The sequence below is a fragment of the Pungitius pungitius genome, chromosome 20 (genome assembly GCF_949316345.1).
Source record: "Pungitius pungitius chromosome 20, fPunPun2.1, whole genome shotgun sequence".
NCBI lineage: Eukaryota > Metazoa > Chordata > Actinopteri > Perciformes > Gasterosteidae > Pungitius > Pungitius pungitius.
In genome coordinates this window covers 8,236,551-8,256,790 of record NC_084919.1, presented here as the reverse complement: position 1 = coordinate 8,256,790, position 20,240 = coordinate 8,236,551, and the positions used below count along the sequence as shown (strand labels likewise).

Sequence of the window (20,240 nt, the reverse complement as noted above, 5' to 3'; positions counted from 1 at the left end):
AGGAAGTCTGATGGGGCAAGAAACATGAGCAGTTAGATGATCATACAGGTTTTGATTAAGAGACGCCAGGTAAGCCAAGCAGCACGGCTGATGGAATCATTGTGTAATGAGGGCCTTATCTCTGACATTCTTTTTAGATTATTACCTCCAAATTCAATGATTGTGGAATAGACCTAACTTCTTTGCGAGTTCCCCTGATCTTCTGAGTACTCGTGTAACTCTGCTTTGTCAGACCTTTTTTTGTAAAATTGCCTCATTCCCCCAGACCCGAGTAATTCTCTGGTGACTTTGTTGTCAAAGCCAATAGAGCCTGTGGCTGTGAGAATGAACCGAGTTGTGACAAATTGAAAGTGATCTTTTAATTTAAAACCCTTTAGTTTTATTCAAACTCTCTTCCTACTTTCCTTCAATCCCTTGAATGCTAATTTAATATATTTTCATATTTACCTAGTACATTTGCCAAAATTGGTGATTAATTTGAGGCTAACCTAGTCACATGTAGCCTTTTTATTCAGACCCTGGAAAAACAAGCCAGTGTTCCCTGCGTCAGTCTTAATATCTCAGCCGTCACATTAAAAGTTAAGTCCTTAGGTGTTGTGATGCTTGTGTGCCCTTGTGGCATCATTCCAATTCTGCTCTTTAAGCAGGTGAACTAAAATACTGTCCTTTTAGTCTTGTTTTGTAATTCTCTTTCCAGGATCATTTGTGAGATGAGAAAGGCCTCATCTCTGCACATCAAATTGCGAACCGCCCGAAGCGAGACGTCTCAAATGATTTTTGAGTGCGCGCGCGCTAGTCAACGTCTGGAGTCAATAACGCGGGACCTTGGGAGCATGGTTTGGCGCCCCTGGTTCCAGAGGACCACATCAGACAGCTTTGTGCCCCTGGAAGATTCTTTTTGCCCGCTATCGACTTTCGAGCCCAACCATACGACAGCGGCTCCGGGGCATAACGGCGCCGCGCCGGGGCTCAATGACACGCATGCCGGGTTTCTGTTATTCCCCGAGTCATAATGAGCTGATTTCCACCTGCTCGCAGTGGAAGATTTCATCATTTCGCCTCAACTTTTCCCCCACATAGACGGCTTCTTTGCCGTTAATATTCTGCCGGTGGTGTTCACCCAGCATCGCGCAGTAGGCCCGGGCTTGTGCGGATGTTGAGGCCCGTCTCCCCCCGTCCTCGGCGGTGTCGCAGCGCGCGGAGCTGTGAATGTGCAGCCGATGTGCTGAGTAAAGACGTTGAGCTTTTTCACTCAACCATTCATCTCCCCCCTCTCTACTCACTGAGTATCGATCACTCGCTCTCTCGGGGGCCTCGCAAGTAATCATACATTTAAAGCATGTGCACCTGTGCCATAGGCGCACCCAGCGTGACTGCGGAGTACATCACTTAGACAGTCCGCCCAGCTCTGTGAACATCTCATTATGACATTTCCTTTTGTTACAAAAGCTCTCCGATGGAGTCAGTGAATTGGAAATAGAATGTGCACATTTTATTAAGTATATCAATTTGTCTTTTGCATCTACCTGAAGGAAATGTAAACTGTGTTTTTTTTTTTCGGACCGGAAAAAAATAAGGCACAACATTTAGCAAAGCACTCAGCAGAGACAAATAGATTAGGGGAGCAAAGATGAGGAGAAGTGTTTCCCTCCCAGCATCAAGACTCGGAAATATAACAGCACTTTGCGCACTTATAGCGACACGTTTACGGCGGTCAGCGCGGATGCTTTTTGTGGACTACGTGGCCGACTACTATAAACCTCTGATTTGATGCGCTGGGGTTGATTGTGCTAAGTGTAGGAAGGCTTAAAATGGAGTTTCCCTCCCCCTTAGAGTCTGACATGCCTAATAATGTGCACATGCTGCGTATTCCACTTACAGAATTAGTGCTAATGAGGCCACTGACTGTATAGCAAAGTGTTGGGCAGGATATAAACATATCTCATTTAGATCATTACCAGCTAACCCGCGAGGTAGGGGGTTCTCGGAGCCTCTGTTGTGTTTGTGTGTTCCTCGCCTCACAAACGGACTCAAAGAGCCAATGTGTTAAGAACTAGGCTACGAGTTTGATGATGTCAGGGTAACTCACACGCAGAATGATAATTATACTGAGAATGCAACAGAGTTCCGCCTTTAACCGCCTCAAACCCCTTTTAAGGATGGCCCAACTAATTGAGAGCAAATGAAGTGTTTTGATTTTAACAGCAATTAATATTAATTTATTCTACTAGCTCGGCTCTTCCATGTTAATAATTTAGCTGTATAACCTCTGCCGATTTTGCTTGGCTTTACTACTATTACTAATATGTTTTTCTTTTTAAAATGACAAAGGTGACTGGAACGAGTATAATGTGTCAATACATAGTTACCCTGTAGATATCAATGTATATTTTGATATAAGATATTAACATATTAGCCACAATGACAGGCGGAACAGAATTTGGTAAAAGGGAATAATGAGTAATACAATTTAGTTGATTCCTATGATGATATTGACAAATAGTTACTATCAGAGTCGCTGTGATCATATTAAATATTTAAGCAGACCGCATTTGGAAAAAGGCCGAAGGAGATTACACGGCTGCGAGGTCGTGACTGAAATAAGGTAACGCGGCACATTAAGAGTGCAACCAGACAGCAAGCCTGGATGAAAAGAGTTAGGGACAGAGACTTTTTATTTTTACACTCCTGCAGTATCACAGGAAGGAGGGAGTTTGGAGAAAAAAGCCCGAGGCAGCGCTGGAACCGCTAAGAGGGAGCTGGAGAGAGCCGGCTTCCTCCCAGCGACGCAACATCACGTGCTACCTTATGCAGCTAGACTCGACATACGGATTAAACGTCCCTCCCGCACACCAAAGACTACAAGTGGGCTGTTTAAGATACTCTGCAATGAGATGAGCAAGTCATTATAAGATAAATAGACAGTGAGAAATACAAGCGTTTTTTTTTGCTTAATTTGAAGATTAAATAGAATTGAAAAGAATATTTATTCAAAAGACGAAGGAGTTCGCGGCGATTTGAAATATGCACGGTACAACAAATGTTCAGAGAGGTTTATGGAAGGTTTAATCCAGCTCGCCCAGAGGACAAAGTACGACAGATGATTGACAGAGTGAGAAAGAGACGGCAAACAGAATTTCGTCATGAAAGACTTATTTCAATAAAGCTCTTCAAACATCGGCCCGTCCATCACAGTTGCAGCAGACTTTCTTCTCTCTTCCTGTTTTCTCCTTTGTGTGTCATTTTTCCTCGTCTGAATTCTTTAAATTACACCCGCATTAACAAATAACACCGACTTTTCCTCTCCTTCCTTCCATCGCTTTCCTGCTCCAATCTCCCGGCTTATTTCCTCCACCACTGACTGTCGAGACTTTTAATATTCTGCTCTTTCTAACTCTGTCCCTCTCTCGCTCCTGTCCTGCTTTTGAACTGCCACCATGACAAACACACACACACACATGCTGAGGGCGGGAAGGGACACAAATATAGACACACACCTCCGTTTTCAGGCTCACATGTCTCCAGCCGCCGTAATTACCTTATGCAAATAAGATCAGTGAATAAGCCATCTCATCCTGCTGGGCGACAACTCTTAAGGGGCCAAAAACCAAATTCAGGGGCACATTTAATTAGAACAGAGGTGATGAGAGAGATGCTACATTCACCTACTGCTGCCTGCGTAAATGTGTATCCGCTGTCAAATTCCCCATAGGCCTGATTCACCGGTGCAATTATGGTTCCTGGTACATTTTTTCCATATTTTTCAGGCGTGAGGGGAGAAAAGGCACGTAAAGAGTTGCCCGGTTTTAAATGGGGTGACTGAGTCAATGTCTCCCTGGAAGCCATCTTTTGACAAGTTATAGGAGTACGTCCTGGATCTTTTATCTTTCCCTACCTTTTAGTTTGCAGAGAATTACAGCCATTTAAAAAAAATGGTATACTGTATACTAGTTTGTCACTGCAAAGCATCAAAAGCCGTGTGCAGTTTCAGATACCGCGCAGGGTAGCTTGTTTGAATCGCAAAAAGAGCAGCCTTAAGGGCAGTTAATTGGTGGCTTGTGCACTGTGGTGCACCTCCTGGAACGCTCTACAAGTAAGAGCAACAGGTTCTGTGTGCTGGAAATAAATCCTGCATCTTTTGAGGTTGGACTGGTGCAGTTTCCGTCCCGTCATCTCGCTGCGCTCTCTTCCTCTGACGCAACCTTTTGTTCTCGAGACCAATCTGGATTTTTTTTCTTTACAAAGTGGTTCCAGGAGCACATTAGTAACAATAATAACACAATATCAACAAATACAATCAATTCAAGCTTTTTTGCCAATCCATGAACATTCTTTAGAACATCTTCTTTATTGTATCAAAAATGATGTTTGAGGTTTTGATTGACTTGACTGCAAAAAAAAATCTAAATTGACAAATGTTAAGCCGGCAAAAATTGTAAAGATTTTAGTTTTTCAACATGGGATTTGCAAATCCAGTATGTATTTGGAGGATGTCGTAAAACAGTCTAAACTTGGCTTTAGCCTCCCGAAATAACACATTCAGCAGCAATTTGCGAGTAAACTAATTACTATTCCTCCTTTCAAAGGCTGACCCGAAGGAGCTGATTCGATTGGTCACGCTGCACGTGTCCGCCTACTCGGATTGGCCGGAGGAGCTGCAGCAGATGATCGGCCAGCTGCACGGGTACAACGAGCGCCTGAGGGACTTCACCCAGGCCCAGGTGCTCCAGGGGCTCGGCCGCGGAGTGGACGTCCAGCGCTTCAGCTCCGACGCCGACTACAAGAAGGAGACCATCCTCGGCCTCTCGGAGTAAGTAGCGAGTGGACTGGAAGGAATACGCGTGGTCCGTACCACGTTTCTCTGACTGATTGACCGAGTATGTTTTACATGCATACGAGTGGGTGTGATTCTGCTTCATTGAGTCTGATCAGTTTTATTCTCTCCACCCGTGTGTGTGTGTGTGTGTGTGTGTGTGTGTGTGTGTGTGTGTGTGTGTGTGTGTGTGTGTGTGTGTGTGTGTGTGTGTGTGTGTGTGTGTGTGTGTGTGTGTGTGTGTGTGTGTGTGTGTGTGTGTGTGTGTGTGTGTGTGTGTGTGTGTGTTTTCAGGACGCTGGAGGAGGACGTGTACAGGATCGCTCTGTCTCTGGCTAAGCGCTACAGCGTTCCTCTGTGGGAGGTCTACATGACTCACCTTGAGTTCCTCTTTACAGACAGCGGGTACATGCACACAAACAAACAAACAAACACACACAAACCGAAAACACCCTCACATAAGCCTCCCTGAGCATTCCTCACCTCGGTTTGCTATATTAAGTCAGTCAATGCACACTAGAAATGTTCCTTAAAGCTTCTGTAATTTGATAAAGAAACGCATACTGCTCTGGTTTATTTTTTTACTCTCGTGTCTTTTTAGTTAAGTATGTGCACATTTCCTAGTCCTCTATTTACAAATTATAAAAAATTGAAATGTAAAGCCAATAATTTAAAGAACAACACAGCCGAGTTCCAACTGACACCTTCTACCTAAAAGCCTACTCAAAGCACCCCGTCGGTTAATCAAGCATGTTGTGAATATGTGTTTGTATGTGTGCGCTTGAGTGTGTCAGTCTATTTCCATAATCTATTTCCTCTCTGACTTTATGGCTAAGGATCTGACTAGCTCTGCACCTTTTCTTGTTTTAATAGAATGCCTTTTCAGCAGATGTGCGTGCACGTGTTTGCATCTGTGATAAATAACCCCGCTGTCGCATTCTGATATAAGGGAAATGGTTTATGGACTCTACTTAACGATAAATTACAACCTATTCCTTCTTCAAACCCCACCACAGCTGCTGTGTGTGTGTGTGTGGGGGGGGGAGTTTCTACACAAATCTCAAGATCGTGACAAATGTGTGAAGAATATTCATACTACAATCTTGGCAAGAGGCATCTGCAATATGCGTATTGATTTGACGGATGGATGGACACAGCGACTGGTATAAATAGAGCAGAAGAGGGGAAAGTTAAAGGAAAAGATGCACGCAGACAGAAGCAGCGGTGTGAGATGGAATTTAAACTGGTATTGATCCCTGTAGGGAAATGCTGCCTTTCACTCATTCTGTCTAGCTCTGAATCTGGTACTTGGAATCAAGGCGAGGCCTCCTATTGCATTACATTCATTTGACATTGATTTTCTCCAAAGCGGTCTCGCAAAAAGTGCATGCAAACAAACTAAATTTAAATACGCGGAAAGTGCGTAAGGAATCCTGTCCAGCTTCCTGGCCTAGACTGGTCTACGTAGGCTAGAGGTCGGCCGGGGTCGCCATTCTGAACCGGATGCAAGTAGCGACGGGCAGCTGGTGGTGTCTGAGGGGAACTTTGGGCCGAGTCCAATGGGAGACGCACAGGCTCCATCCAGAAGGGAGCCGTAGTCCAGGTTGTCGGATGAACACCTAGCGGGCGGCTTCACAAATCGTTGTGCACGAGGAATCATCTTCAGTTTTGAGAAAAATTAAATGATGATTCAGAATCCTAGTTGCATTGATTTTCCGTTTCAAAAGAAATACAGTACTGGTGTCGGACATCCAAGCTGCAGCCAGAGATCCCGAACGAGTCCCGATGACACTGTAGAGATCTGCGGCTCTTGAAATGAAATAGGCGCATATATTATTAGCAATACGATGAAAGGTGACAAATGGAAAAATGCGCAAATGTACTCGAGGTGAAATTCGCAGAAAGAGCCCCGGGGACCGTCGTCGTTAAGTGTTACAAAACGCCGCATCTGGAGAAAAGGTCATTAGGCACCAAAGAAATACCCACTGAATCAGTGTGTGCAGCCTGGGAGGGGTGGAGGGGTTGAATGGATTGATGGAGAAAGAAGAGATGGATGATGGAGCCGGAGTGTCCCTGAGACAGTCCTATTAACACAGAATAAACGCTTGGGAGGAATCGATGCCCCTCTCTGCATGGAGGGCTTTGTGCATGTGCGTGGGGGGGTGGGGGAGGCGTTTAGGAACACTCATTCCAGCTGCTTTTATTGACATTTTAGTGACAGTTGTTAAATCAGTTAAGAGACCTTTCCAAAAAGGGGGTGCCTGACTTTTTACTCGCTGGTGACCTGCCAAGTCTCTCTCTCTCTCTCTCTCTGTTTGACCTTGTGCACATGACATTAACTCAGTGTCTTGTAAAAGCCTTCGCCGTCACAGCTGGAGTTCCACGCTGGCTGGCGGTCAGCTGATCCAAACAAGCATCACAGATTTCCAATGGCGGCGCTGCTTTTTCTGCCGAGCGGCGTTTGTCCCGTGATGAGAAATAGTCTTTTGTGGCAGCTCTCCCGCCCGTCTCATCCAGAAGAGGTGTGTTTCTTTGAGCCTAATGAGGACTGCTCAGAGACGGCGAGGACAGCTTTTTGAGTTCTTTACCGACTCCATCGAGACTGCACAGCCGGTGAAGACAAAGTTCAAATGACATCGCACATTTGCAGTGTTACACACCATACAGTCATAACTTCATGAAAAATGGTGTATGTGAATAGTCTAACTCTTGCCATGTGAGGCCCTACGAGAAGGCTAAGTATTGACCTGCGATGCCAGAACCCCCTCAATTCCTCTTCATAACATCCGACGAGTTTGACCCTTATTTCTACTGAACCAGCAACCTTCACCTTTCAGCGACCTTGTGGCAACAAGCATTCACATCTGTCCTCAAAAATTCCTGATCTCTTTCATCTCCTCACTGCCAAGGGCATTTTTTTTTTTTTTTTTAGCAAAACCGAAGCAAATGAATGACTAGTCATTCTTGCAAATTAGACTCTCCTCATTAGCCTATGCGTGAGGCTGTTGCGCCCTTTGTAGCTGCCACACGAGCAATGGTTCACCCTGTTTGCATCATGCTGCTGCAGACGTCCATTTGATTATCTCAAACAATCTCTCTCAAATGAAGAAAATTCCTCTGCTCCGCTGCCGTTGGTTCTGATACTTACTGTAGGGACTTTCGATGTGCTGCCCTGAGATGCTGTGCAAGGTTTAAGCCTGCAGCGTGACCTGCAGAGTGGCTCTGAGCTCGATTCTTCGAGCCATTGGGTTGGGGTTCTCAGTCTGAAGAATGCCACTGCATGTGGCATAGTAGGTAAAAGAAAACGGCAAAAGTATTTTAGACTGAACCGCGCGCGGCTGGTGTGGGTCAAGACTTTTCAGAGCAATGCAAATCGCTCCGAAAGTCGGACGGTTGAAACGAAAGCAGTTAGTAAATTAACGCTCCTCATGTGACCCGCTCTTCTTAACTGCCATGTGACATGTGTATGCTTTTTTTTGGTGCTAATTATGTTTTGTTTCATGAATACATATTAGAAATGAACATTTCCGCAGTGGTAGCAGCAGGGCTCGAGGGATGGCAACTTCAGGAGCTTGTTGGTCCGCCAGTTTTCTCTAGGCATCATAAAGTCAGCAATTTTAATTTGTTTTGTGCTTTTGGTTAATGACCAAATGACTGTAAAAATAATGACATTCTTTTTGGCACAAGGCGGCTATTTACTATTATGAAAAAAGAAACGCATTCAACTCACTGTACAATACCTGGCAGCATAAAACGGCATTTAGCAGTTAAAGAGCCGGATATTTTAATCAGGAATTGGTTGTTGCCAAAATTCAGTTATAAGGGGAGAACATTTTGGACATCCACGCTGGACTGCATTTAGGAGGCAGACTGCATAGCGGAGACTGCGAGGGTTTTTGGCCGTCGCCAACAGGAAGGGACTCGAAAGGCATCAGCCACAAACTCAATATCACATGTAATGATTTTCACAAAAGTGGGTGTAGATTTGCAGATGGTGTGTTTGTACGTGTAATAAGCATAGAAGCACTGCTTCCCGAAGAAACACGTCATCAAGTCAAATTGTTGATAGCTATTGTCCAGTTAATGCACTGCGCAGCAAAAAAACATATATATATATTTATATTCATCTTCCCAATCTGAGAGAGGGAGTATCTGAGGGGGGGAACTGTGCTGTTTACGGAGAGAGATGCGAGCTCGATGCTTCTTGTACCTGGACAGAGGAAGAGGGCCGGGGTGAAAACAGAGTCTGACATGACCTCAGGGCCCTGACCCCCCCCCCACCCCCCTCCTCCATTCTTTTAACACCACTTGTTCTCATGCCGTGGTGCTTCCAGTCACTTATGTGATTTAAATAATGAAACGCCAGGGCTCTGATTGGGCTTTGGCAGTGAGAGAGGAGCAGCGACCGAGCGAGAGTCTTCACTTAAGTTGTTGGTGCTTCTGTGGAGCCCCCCGTTGTGCGGACGATCAGCGTTATCTGCATTATGGAGCTTGTTGTCTGCCCTCTCTGTTTTGGTCGAGAGCCTCTGATGGAGAGCCCCGAGGAACGGTTGTCCTCGTCGATGTTCGTTTGGTTCTAACAGAAACGTCCACACACACTGATGGCTCAGAGCCTCTCGGGGACAAACCGCCTCCTGCTTTTTTTTTTTTTTTTGCTCATTTTTTGCTTCTTCCCTTGTTCAACCTTTTGCTTGCGGTTCTCCTCTCCTGTCGCCGGTGTTTTTCCCGCGTTCCGTTCACTCGTCCTCCTGTCCTCCGAACCACCGACCGCTGTCGCAGATGTTTTCCGCTCTCGGAGCACGTCCGCGTCTCATCTTCACCCTCTTTTCTGTCCCCCTCTTCCTCATTTCCTTTTCACTGTTCTCAGTAGCAATCTATAGTCCTCATCTCATTTTCGTGGGACTGTGTCTTTGGAGATAAGCCCACAGATCTGTCCTGTTTTTCTATACTAACAAACACTTTACAGTGCTGGATATCTCCCTCTTTTCTTTTTTTATATTTTTATGCTCATGCTTTCTCTGATCTTTTTTCGGCGCAGTAGTTATCGCTGCTTATGTGAACAACTTGGTTCCTTATTAGTTTTTTTCTTTTTCAAACAAGCTGCCGTTTATGATGCCAGAAACTTGATGTAGAGAAGACGTATCTCACACAGCAGGTGTTTACATGGTGTCAAAAATGTGTTTGTATGGCTATGAAACAACATGTTCCTTGTGGAAACATGTAACGTTGCTTTGTTCTCTTTACCTTTCACGTCCAGTCTTTCCACCAATGACATTGAATCCCGGAGCGAGTCCCTCGGCCTGTTTGACACTTTGAAGCGCGACCCGGAGGCCTTTTACGGCCACATGACCAAGTACGTTCTGCCCACCGTGGAGGGAAGCGACCAGGGCCGGCTGCTCTACTACTACACCTTACTGGAGGCCGCAGGCTGTGAGCCCTACGTCACCACCACCATCAAGCCAGACTCCCACGTCAAACTGCTCAGGAAGCTTCGAACTGTTGCCAACGGTAAGAGCTTTTCTTCTCTTTCATGCAGATGGAGCCACGACCACAAGACGCAGTAAGAACGAAAGGCAGCCATAACACGCTGCATCATCTCCTAAAAATGCAACCTTTTCAACCTATGGATGCGGTTTGCAACGAAAAACCTGATTAAGTTTGAATTCTTTCAAATTATATGCAACTACTAATCCCTCCGCTACGAATTCATCCACACTTTGCTTATGCAATCATCTATGCAAGATGCATGTATTGTAAAGAAAGGAATTGATTTTCTTTGGCTCGACAATGCCAACGCTTACAATATCTCAATCAACAAAATCGCCCATTTGCCAAAGAATGTATGCTTTTAAAAGGGAGAAAATAGGCGTATAAAATAAGACGTGCCTTGGATTGGGCCCGGCTTAATGTACCGATATCCTACGTGGAAATGAATTTAAAAATTCTACCCGAGTGAGCAAAATCCTAGTCGATTCAAACTCCACGCGGAATAATTCTTACTCAAATTTTCTGCATCAGGGTTGACACAGACAAAACTACTCGCACAAGGGGAGCAATCCACCTCTGTATACCATGCCGATCCAGCCAACAGCCCGGGCTTGTGACACAGCGGCACCGGCAGAGCCTGTTTCCACTCAGAGTCCCGAGGTAGCGGCAGCGTCTCCAAGGACGCCGTGTCCAGGCTGGAGCGTGTCACTGGTTCAGCGATCTGGCTACAGTGCACAAGCCCGGCTGTGTGTGCAGGTGGAGGTGGTGTCACCTGTCGCTGAGGTTCAGTAAAGGTCAGCCAGGTGTCAGCTGTGTTTTCACGCCTCACTTCCTCCCTCGGCTCCAGATAACGCCGCGGCTTTTACCGGTGACACGTGTCTCTGTTTAACACACACACACACGCACACGCCTAAAGTCATCCACATTAACTCCCTTTTGCATTTCAAAAAAAGTACTTTACTTTAAGCTCGCGCTGCATCTACTTCATTTCAGTTTCATTCCCACACAACTACCGTATCATACCTCTAAAATAGAAACGGGTTGTTTCGCCCTTTGGTTGTTATGGCTTATTTTTCACTTTCAATGGTTCTTTCATTTCAAGAGTAGAGAATTGCTCCACCAGGGATTTTCTGATAGTTGGCGTTTTTGTGTGTTATCAATCATTTACACAACTTAATTGTGTGATATGTCATTGTATGACTTGTATATATTTATTTTTATATAATTTTTAAGATAATAAATGATCATACAGGATTATATATCTGCCCTAGATGGCCAATTTTCTTGAATAACATGATAAAATAATGAATAAATGATAACAGAGCCCTGGGAATGGCTCGCCTAAATGCAACGCGGCAATCACTAATTAATAACTTGGTGGCGTCTCCTTTCTTGAGCCAGCAGCAGAAACAGCAGAAATGAAACATGAAGGCTTTGCTCCGACTCGAGCTCCTTACACATTGCTTCAAAATGAGGAGGAAATACCAAGGTCATCAGGACTGCAATGCCAGGCTCTAGTTGCTCACTCTTCACTTCTGCCCAACTGCAGCAAAAGAAAGCCCTCACACAAATATCCATATAATACTAGCACTAGTCTGTGTGTCCGCACATGATCACTTTGCAGCAAAATTGACAAGCAGGCTGTCGCTTTAATCAACTCTAGGACACACACACACAACCACACTTGTAAGTGACTCATTTGCACCACTAAACCGACTGAAAAGGCATGCAGACAATGTAGAGACAGGTGGTGTGTGTCCAATATTCATCACACAGTTTCAGACACAGCACCAGGTGACTGTCTGAGCAGGGCTCTCCCGAGGTAGAGGATGACATGGGGCAGGGGAGAGACAGACAGGCATAGAGAGGGTGTACATGTGTAAGTGCGTGTAACTCTTATCTGTGGTTTAAGTGTCCGTCTGGACTTGTCTGAAAGTATTGTGTGTGCACTCTTACAGTTTTGTGTGTGTGTGTGTGTGTGTGTGTGTGAGAGCATGTGAGGCTTTCCGAGCAGCGTTGACTGAGTCCTCCCCACAGGCAGACATGTGTTAAATATTTAAGGCCCAGACAGGCTGTGGTGTTGCCACAGTAATGTGTCTGTCTGATAGTGCTTGAGACTAAGAACATGCCACTTGCTCTCTCTCTCTCCTTCACACACACACACACACACAGCGGTACTGCAGTGGCGTTTTCAGACGGATTCACAGGCTGTGCCCCTTTGCATGCAGATGGCACTGCCATTCGCACACGCTCTTCATTGTTCACATAAACCTTTTATTCTCTCCCGCGCATTTCTGTCATGTAATAGAAAATTCAACAACATCTGCATATCAAATCACAGTAATTATCCTGCAAGCGCTGTATGCTTTGCACATGTCGCATGTAATTGCAGCAGGAAAAGAGCCACTTTCTGAACAGCGTTTTGTTGGGTTTGCTCTTGTAGTTGTGAATGCTAATTCTTCCACCACAATGCACTTTTTTTGTTGTGTATGTATAATGCCTGAGAATCACTTTTTTTTTCTTCTATATTTTTATGAAAAGCCGTATAAATAAAAAATACATACAACAGATTCCAGAATTCAATTAAAGGTGTGGAAAACACGCAATCAGGATGTGTTCAGTGTTTTAAATAAAAAAATCTTATAGAAATATGTAGTGCAAACTTGTTCCTAAATAGTAAACTCTTTTTTTTTCCTGAAGGTTTGAACTACCGGAAGCTAACAGATGAAACGTCGGATCCACTGGTGACTTTGCAACCAGTTCTGACCAGTCAGAACGTACTGTCCATCTCCAAACTTGCTAATCGGCTGCCTGTGCCTGGAGGTGGGGGGGGCACAGTGTCCCCCAGTGCAGTCCACGCAGCGTGGCTGCAGAAGCTGTTTTGGAAAGGAGACCCAGTCTTGCTCAAGAGAGCCCCTCAGAACGAACAAGACTACCTCCACGCGTACGACACGTGCGCCAAATACCTGGACAGGCTGGTCCCGGCGGACGCCGTCGACTTCCTGGACAACGTGACCTTCTCACCCGATGCAGCCGAACAGGTACGCCTTCATTTTACTCAAACCCCCAAAATTCCAAATTCAGAGCATCAACCTGGCGGCAAACTATTGAGAGGATGTGTCACCCTGAACCAACGCTCGGCACGAGAGAGGGAAAACTGTGTGATGCGGTCCAGCCTGAAGGAGGTTCAGACAGGAACCGGTGTGAAGTTTGCAATTCCTAATTGCAGCACGAGGTAGTGTGTACCCCGGCAGGCACCCAGACAAGGTTAATATTGTCTAAGAGGAAGGATTGTGGGGGGTATCCAATCACTTCATCCCACTGTCATCTCCATCGTCCGCACAGTCCTCTCGTGCCCATCGGCTCAATTTTTTTTGAACTTTTCTAATTTCAAATGCATTATTCTGTTCACATCCACACTTCACTTAAAGCACAGATTGCAGTCATGATTTGAAAAATCTTATCTGAAAAAGTGTCTTGCAGGGGGAAGTGACTCAGAGCACTTTATCAATAGCAGCCCACTGCTTTTTTTCTTTTTCATACTGACACACTGCCAGCCACAGACCTTTCTTTTCTTCCCCTTTTGTCTCTTTGGCAGACACTCTAAGGGAGCTAATTGATCCCACTCCACTTCAGTGCCAATTAAAGTCAAATTCCCAGCGGGCACCATTTTCCCTCTGCTGCTTTTTAACATGCAGATTAACCTTCAGAAACCCACTGTCTTTTTCCTCTTTTCACTCCCCTTTGAACCCTCAAAGGAAAATGTTCACCCCTCTCACTGTTAGGAATGTATTTGACCTTTCACACCTCTATGGCCCCCCACAATTAATTGATCCATTACCTGCATGGCCAAAGGGGCGAGATGGAGGACTCTCACTTATTTCACCTGTAACAGCGAGGGCACTTTCCCCTCTCTGAAGCATTGATCTCAAATAACCTCCTTAGTGGAAGCTCAACCTCCAGCCGGTTTTCATTTTGGCCCGAATGCCTTGACTGATGTTGGAGTTTTTTTTATTTTTTATATCTGCTTCTTTCCCCACACACACATATAACAAAAGAGGAAAAAAACTTCTACAAACTTTCCCCTGAGAGAAATTGTGCCGGTTTGTCAGGAAACTCTATTTGAGTGATCATCCTGTCCGGGCAGAGGGAAGTGCTGTCCGTCTCAGTCGTGATATCTAGCCAAGGCAGACGTATGAGTTGCATGTGTCTGAGTGTGTGGCTGACGTAGGTGGTGATGTGAGGGTGGAGGATTTGTAAATGTCTTCTCTGGTGTGAACGTGCACGCTTCCATGGAAGAGAGTAAAACCTCCCACAGCCAAAGCCCCCCTTCTGCCCTACTGAATATAATCAATCACACCATGCTGTGAGCTGAGCTATCTCTCTCACACACGCCTCGCACAGATGCCACCCCAATTCCTGTTGATATTTTTGTGAATACATTAAGGCTCGTCAACTCGTTAAGTTTGAAATGAATACACGGTACATTACTTGTGCGCCTCTCTTCCCCCCTCTACCCTCGATTTGACCCACACCCCTACCCCAATTTGCTCTCCTTATCCCGTCCTTCCTCCTCGTCCTGGTGTGCCTTCCATCCATCCTCTTCCGTCTCCAGCTGAGCATCCAGGCGAGGTCGGAGGTGATAAGGCGCGCCACCAAAGCCCTGCGCCAGCTGGGCGAGAAGAGCAGGAAGAGAGGTGCCGATGGCAGCGGGGAGCTTCTGCGGAAGGACCCAGCCGAGATGACTTTTGATGAGGCTCTGACGCACCTGCGGCAGTCGCAGGCCCACCTGGACACCCTGAGCCACCCCTTCGTTCTGTCCCTCAAAGACTGCCAGCAGGTAGGCCCCATATGCCAGACTATTCCGGTGTTATTTTGGGAGAAGATCTTTTCTTGTTCATTTGTTGTAAATGATGGGTTAAAAAACAGTGGAGAACCAAAGTTTAGCATACGCAATATATGGTGATCAGTTCAGGGCTGAAATGGTAAGTTACTGTAAATTTGATTCAGCTGCATCCTAGTGGTTTTGTGTTTCATCTAGTGGTTTACTTAAAAGAGATGGCAAGAATATGTGATTGCCTTAAATAGTACTATTGTATAAATGAGACGATATAGTGAAAAACCTATTATGCATATTATATTAGAAAGTCTTGAAACTTTCTAACCTACTATGACATAGTACATCTACAAGTGACATATACTCAGTTTGTGTGTCTTTCATCTTGTTGATTTACACAGGACCCAAAAGAAAAAAATACAAATCTTGTGTTGAATAATGGCATGAAATTAAAACAATATATATATATATGGAGTCATTAAATGTTTTTTAAAAAGTCAAAATATGTTGAAAGATGTCATGGAAAGAATATGTTGCTTTAAAAAATGTTTTTGAAATATTAGGTTGAAAAATGTCATGGAAAAATAAGTGACCAAGTCATGCCTTCACTTCCGTTATGACACAATTACACATTACACACACTTTGTGGACTCTGCTCTGTTTGAAGTGAGCTCGCTATATGGCTGTGTAAAGTATGCACACAATGCTATGTCACTCAGAAAAGTCACGCAGACTTGCCTCACCGTTGTGTGTGTGTGTGTGTGTGTGTGTGAGCGTGTGTGTGTGTGTGTGTGTGTTTGTGAGCGTGTTTGTCTGTGTGTATACACACAAAATCAATGTGGGGCTAGAGAGGGGACCTTGTTATTTGGGGAGCTCAGTGTTGCTAGGCAACTATGAGACACCCGCAAAAACTGATCGTTTCTGACCCGCACGCTGTGCATGTTTACGATATTTACTGAGTGATTCATCGGTGCTTAGAAGCATTTACCCTCCATAATGGTGGAGAAGATACAGGCATTACGAGACAGAGCCAATGCTAAATTTACATATGCACGCGCACACACACACACACACACACAAAGTCTTCCCTTCTTTTAGTGCAGGAAGTGATTATATCCTTAGAGATAGTTACAAAGGATAGAAGTACCACGAAAGGGCAGATGGGTAGAGAAAGATAGATAGAAGGAGCCGTGTAGGCTCTGTTTGGCTGCACCGTGGTCATTTATCAAGTGTACGTGACCAGCTGCTGGGAATAATGGGGGATCGTAGAGGAACGTACCCCAGCGCCTTAAACTGCCACAGAGACGGACAGCAAATTACACGCAGTAGGTAGAGATTGCAAAATAACCTTCTCGTTTTCCTTTGATATTAGGCTCAATGGATCAAATCCTGCAGAGTATAAAACCCATGCCTGTGGTGATTAGCCTTCTCAGTAATGTAGCGTGCCGAATTCCCATCACATTTAAAAGTAATTATCATTTAGGCCATTTTCAACCTGTGTTTGAAAGCAGCAGTAGTTGGTCCAAAGTGAGCGGAGGGAGCGAGGGATGGGAAGTGAAAGGCAAAACGTCTCCTCTACTAGGTGCAAACTGGGGACAACCAAGTTTTTGGTTGGTACCAAAATTGCCACATAACAATTTCTGTTAGAAATGTGGTTTTCCATCTTGTTATTTTTCTTAATTTCAGTGTTGATGTCTGTAAACTTCAGCTAATCTGAGCACCGCATTGAGAGCTTTGTTTAATCATGCCTCTCTGCTACTTCCTCAATGGCTTTGAAGAGATTTCCATCTCTCAAATAGACGACCGCTGTCTGAAACTTGACTCCCAAACTGAATCACAATCGGCTTGTGAAGATTATCTAAAAAAAACTCATCAGTATTCAGCCAGGACAACCCACTTATGAATTTAATATGACTGTCATATATCATGAATGATGTCCATATATCATGAATATCAATAGCCTGCTTCGACTCGATGCAGAGAATGTCGACGTCTCCAGGGAATCAACGCAAGCTCTTCTGTGATTGTTTTCCTAAAGACGAGTGCTTTCAGATTGCTTTCTAAAAGTTTGCCCTTTTGAGGTAACTCGAGACAACAAAAAACGCGACAAAGTGTTGCTGGTCTCTCTCCTCGCAAACGAGAGCGACCTGCAGTACCAGCAGCAGCGGGCATCTAACTTTACAAGCCCTGCTTCTCACAGTATCTGCACGCCGCATTTACCCAGCAAAGCTCGTGCAGCCTCAGGAGTCCGGTATTAAGTATTAACCTCCAGAGCGGATTAATATAGAAAGACAACAAAGGGAGAAAAACAGAAAAATGATTAAATAAACAGACAACGATAGATGGTCACTTAATCGCGCGCACACACACACACACACACACACACACACAACACACAGCAGACAACACACACAACACACAACACACGACCACAGGCCACGTTCACCTCACCAGGTTGAGATTCTCAAGCCGTTTTTATTGGAAGAGAAAAACAAGCAAAGGGGAGGAGGACGTGGGGAGGAGTGAGGAGGTTCAGGTCTGGGTTAATACCTTCAGAGAGCCAAGCACTCGACAACCGACTCCACTCACTCAACTTTGTACTTGTACTTTGCCATTTCACATTACTATTTTCAAAATGTTTTTAACAAGTCTGAAAATTCTAAATTAGTATAAAATACTCTTGCCCTTTCACTTTTTAATATAATTTAAAGGTCAAAAATATATCTCGCACCATAACCTTTTTTCCCCCCTTTATTCCAGAAGTACTATCAACTTTATGATTTGTCCCGATCCGAGAGGTCAAAAGTACACGAGCTAGCAGTCACCATGGCAACTGATGGACAGCCCCTGGATCGCATTGGAGAGCTTCTGCGTGTGGCTGTTGGACCCCTGGAGCTGTCTGTGAAAACCGTGCTCGGTGACGCCATGGAGCGAGTAGTGGCCGCACTCAGGTAATCTCTCTCTGCTGCTTTCCCTACAGACCGAAAAAAAGATCAGCCCATTGAGAACAAGCCCAGTTACACAGAGGAAGCTTGGCTGGCAACTACAACTAATGACAGCGCACTTCTTACACTTCTTTGCTTGCTTGCCCGCAATCTAGATGAGAAAATGGGCCACGTCACGTCTGAGCCATACATACATGTGGAGCTGGAGCCCGGAGATTAGCTTAGTTTAGCATAGCTTAGCAAGAGTGAAAGCAAAAGGGAAAGTGCTCTCCTGGCTTTCTCTTCAGTTCAATAAGCAACTTAATGCGCCACTAACACATTCTTCGCCTGCCACTAATCAGATAAAATCACACCACCTGTTTCAGGAGTCAGAACACGGGTTATTTTTGTCCTTTCTGTGGGCATCGCTGGTGTTTTCACTGGGTTATAAATCATAAATGGTGTTGCACACTGATAGGCCCACTGCTAGCCCTGAGTTGTTCATTCGTTAATAATAGTAAAGCACTGAGAAAATTACAGTGCTGTAGGCTTGTGCACTGTGTGCCACCGAAGATAACCCACAGCGTGACAAAGCTAACGAAAGCAGGAGGAAAATCAAGTTGTCAGGTTTTACAAGCTGGTCTGGTATGATTAAAACATTTGAATGTAAATATACATGTGTTTATTTGTCAGATCAGTACAAATCCCTTTTGCCCACCGCTTAAAGGGGCTTTATGATGTGACATTTTCAAAATATTGAAGGTTACCTGAATACACCACCTAACCGGATCTCTGCTGGTTGTTATCTCAAAATGTTGTGTGTGTTGGTCCACTCTGGGCTCAGCATGTTTGCAGGGAAGCCACTGTCACAACACATGCCCGAAGGGTTGAATTGATTTTACAGTAGCTGCCTGTGGGAGTTGGACTGGCGGCATTTCATCTGTGTCTTGTTGCTCGCTCCATTCAAAAGGAAGGCAGTGATGTTTAAGGCTGACATGTCTCCGAAATGTTCAGGGCAATGGAAAATACTTGGGTCTTGTTGGTCTTAGCAGACAAAAACTAGAGAATGTAAGCAATGTTACGTAAGCTAAAATTGAAGGCTTATCTTCAGAGTAGTATTTTCTTTCATTGTTTTTTCAACCTCCGCCGACGGACCAATGCAAGCCTTTGTTTTAGTGACAGTACCTGACATCTTATCGGGCCATCTGATTGGCTTGATGAATGAATGCCAATCACCTTGATTATATTCCTGCCTCATTTCCCGCCTCTTCATGGCTGCTCAATGACGCATGGTGCAGATAGATGGCAAACGCACACTCACACACCGGAAGATTCTCGTGCACGGGCCCGGACACTCGCACATATGCAGACACGTGGCCACTATCCCTGACGGACAAAACACTGTTTTAGCACATACACGCTTTTCTCCTTTCTCTGAGTCATTATCTCCTAATAATGAATGCAGCCCGATCCAGCTGTTCCCCTCCAGATCTCACTCTGCTCCTGGACCAACACACAAATACAGTACTGTCGGTGTGCGTGTGTGTGTTCTGTTTGTCAGGTGCAAAATACACACACACAGCCTTATGTATTCACCAAAGGCAGCCGTTACCTTGAACATGTCACTCTGTTCGTGCATAATGAATATCCCTTTGTGCATTCAAGTAGGAGTGTGTGTGTGTGTGTGTGTGTGTGTGTGCGTGTGTGCACGCACACGTGTTTGAGTGTGTGCATGTCCGTCGTTGCAGGGCTTTCTCAAAGCATTGTGTTTGGCAGGTATGAATGAGCCGGTCTTGTTTTTGGCTCTCACAAAGCCTTCAGTCTGGCACAGCAGGCCTCACACTAATGGCCATCTTTTGTATCTGTCATAACTAGTCTGTGCGTGTGTGTTTTCAAAGAGAAAATAGCCGTAAGTAGTAAAATGCTATAAAGGAAATGCTGCGTTGTCATTTTGCCCTTTTCTAGAGTATGTTGTGTGCATGTATTTGTCTTGTCTTGAAAATATATAAATTTATATGTGTGTGTGTGTGTGTTTGTGTTTTCTGGTGCCTTTGTGTAGATGTGTACCTACATTAAAACTGCAGAGTAGAGTCAGGGGAAATTAACGTTTTTTTTCCCTTTCTGTCTTTGTGAAAAATAGCTCTCCTTTTGCGACAAACAGATTACACACACACGCGCA

At 44.9% G+C, this 20,240-nt stretch overlaps 1 protein-coding gene across 3 annotated transcripts in view; it reads left to right on the top strand.

Annotated features, from left to right (window-relative positions):
• The window catches only part of nbas (NBAS subunit of NRZ tethering complex), a 106,377-nt gene that overhangs the window by 59,130 nt on the left and 27,007 nt on the right, over positions 1–20,240 (top strand). For all 3 annotated transcript variants that reach the window (XM_037449412.2, XM_037449411.2, XM_037449410.2), the window contains 6 exons: positions 4,587–4,810; positions 5,108–5,218; positions 10,071–10,321; positions 13,001–13,341; positions 14,916–15,140; positions 17,898–18,088. In XM_037449412.2, the coding sequence (XP_037305309.2) occupies positions 4,587–4,810; positions 5,108–5,218; positions 10,071–10,321; positions 13,001–13,341; positions 14,916–15,140; positions 17,898–18,088 (1,343 nt within the window). The remainder of the gene's footprint in view (positions 1–4,586; positions 4,811–5,107; positions 5,219–10,070; positions 10,322–13,000; positions 13,342–14,915; positions 15,141–17,897; positions 18,089–20,240) is intronic.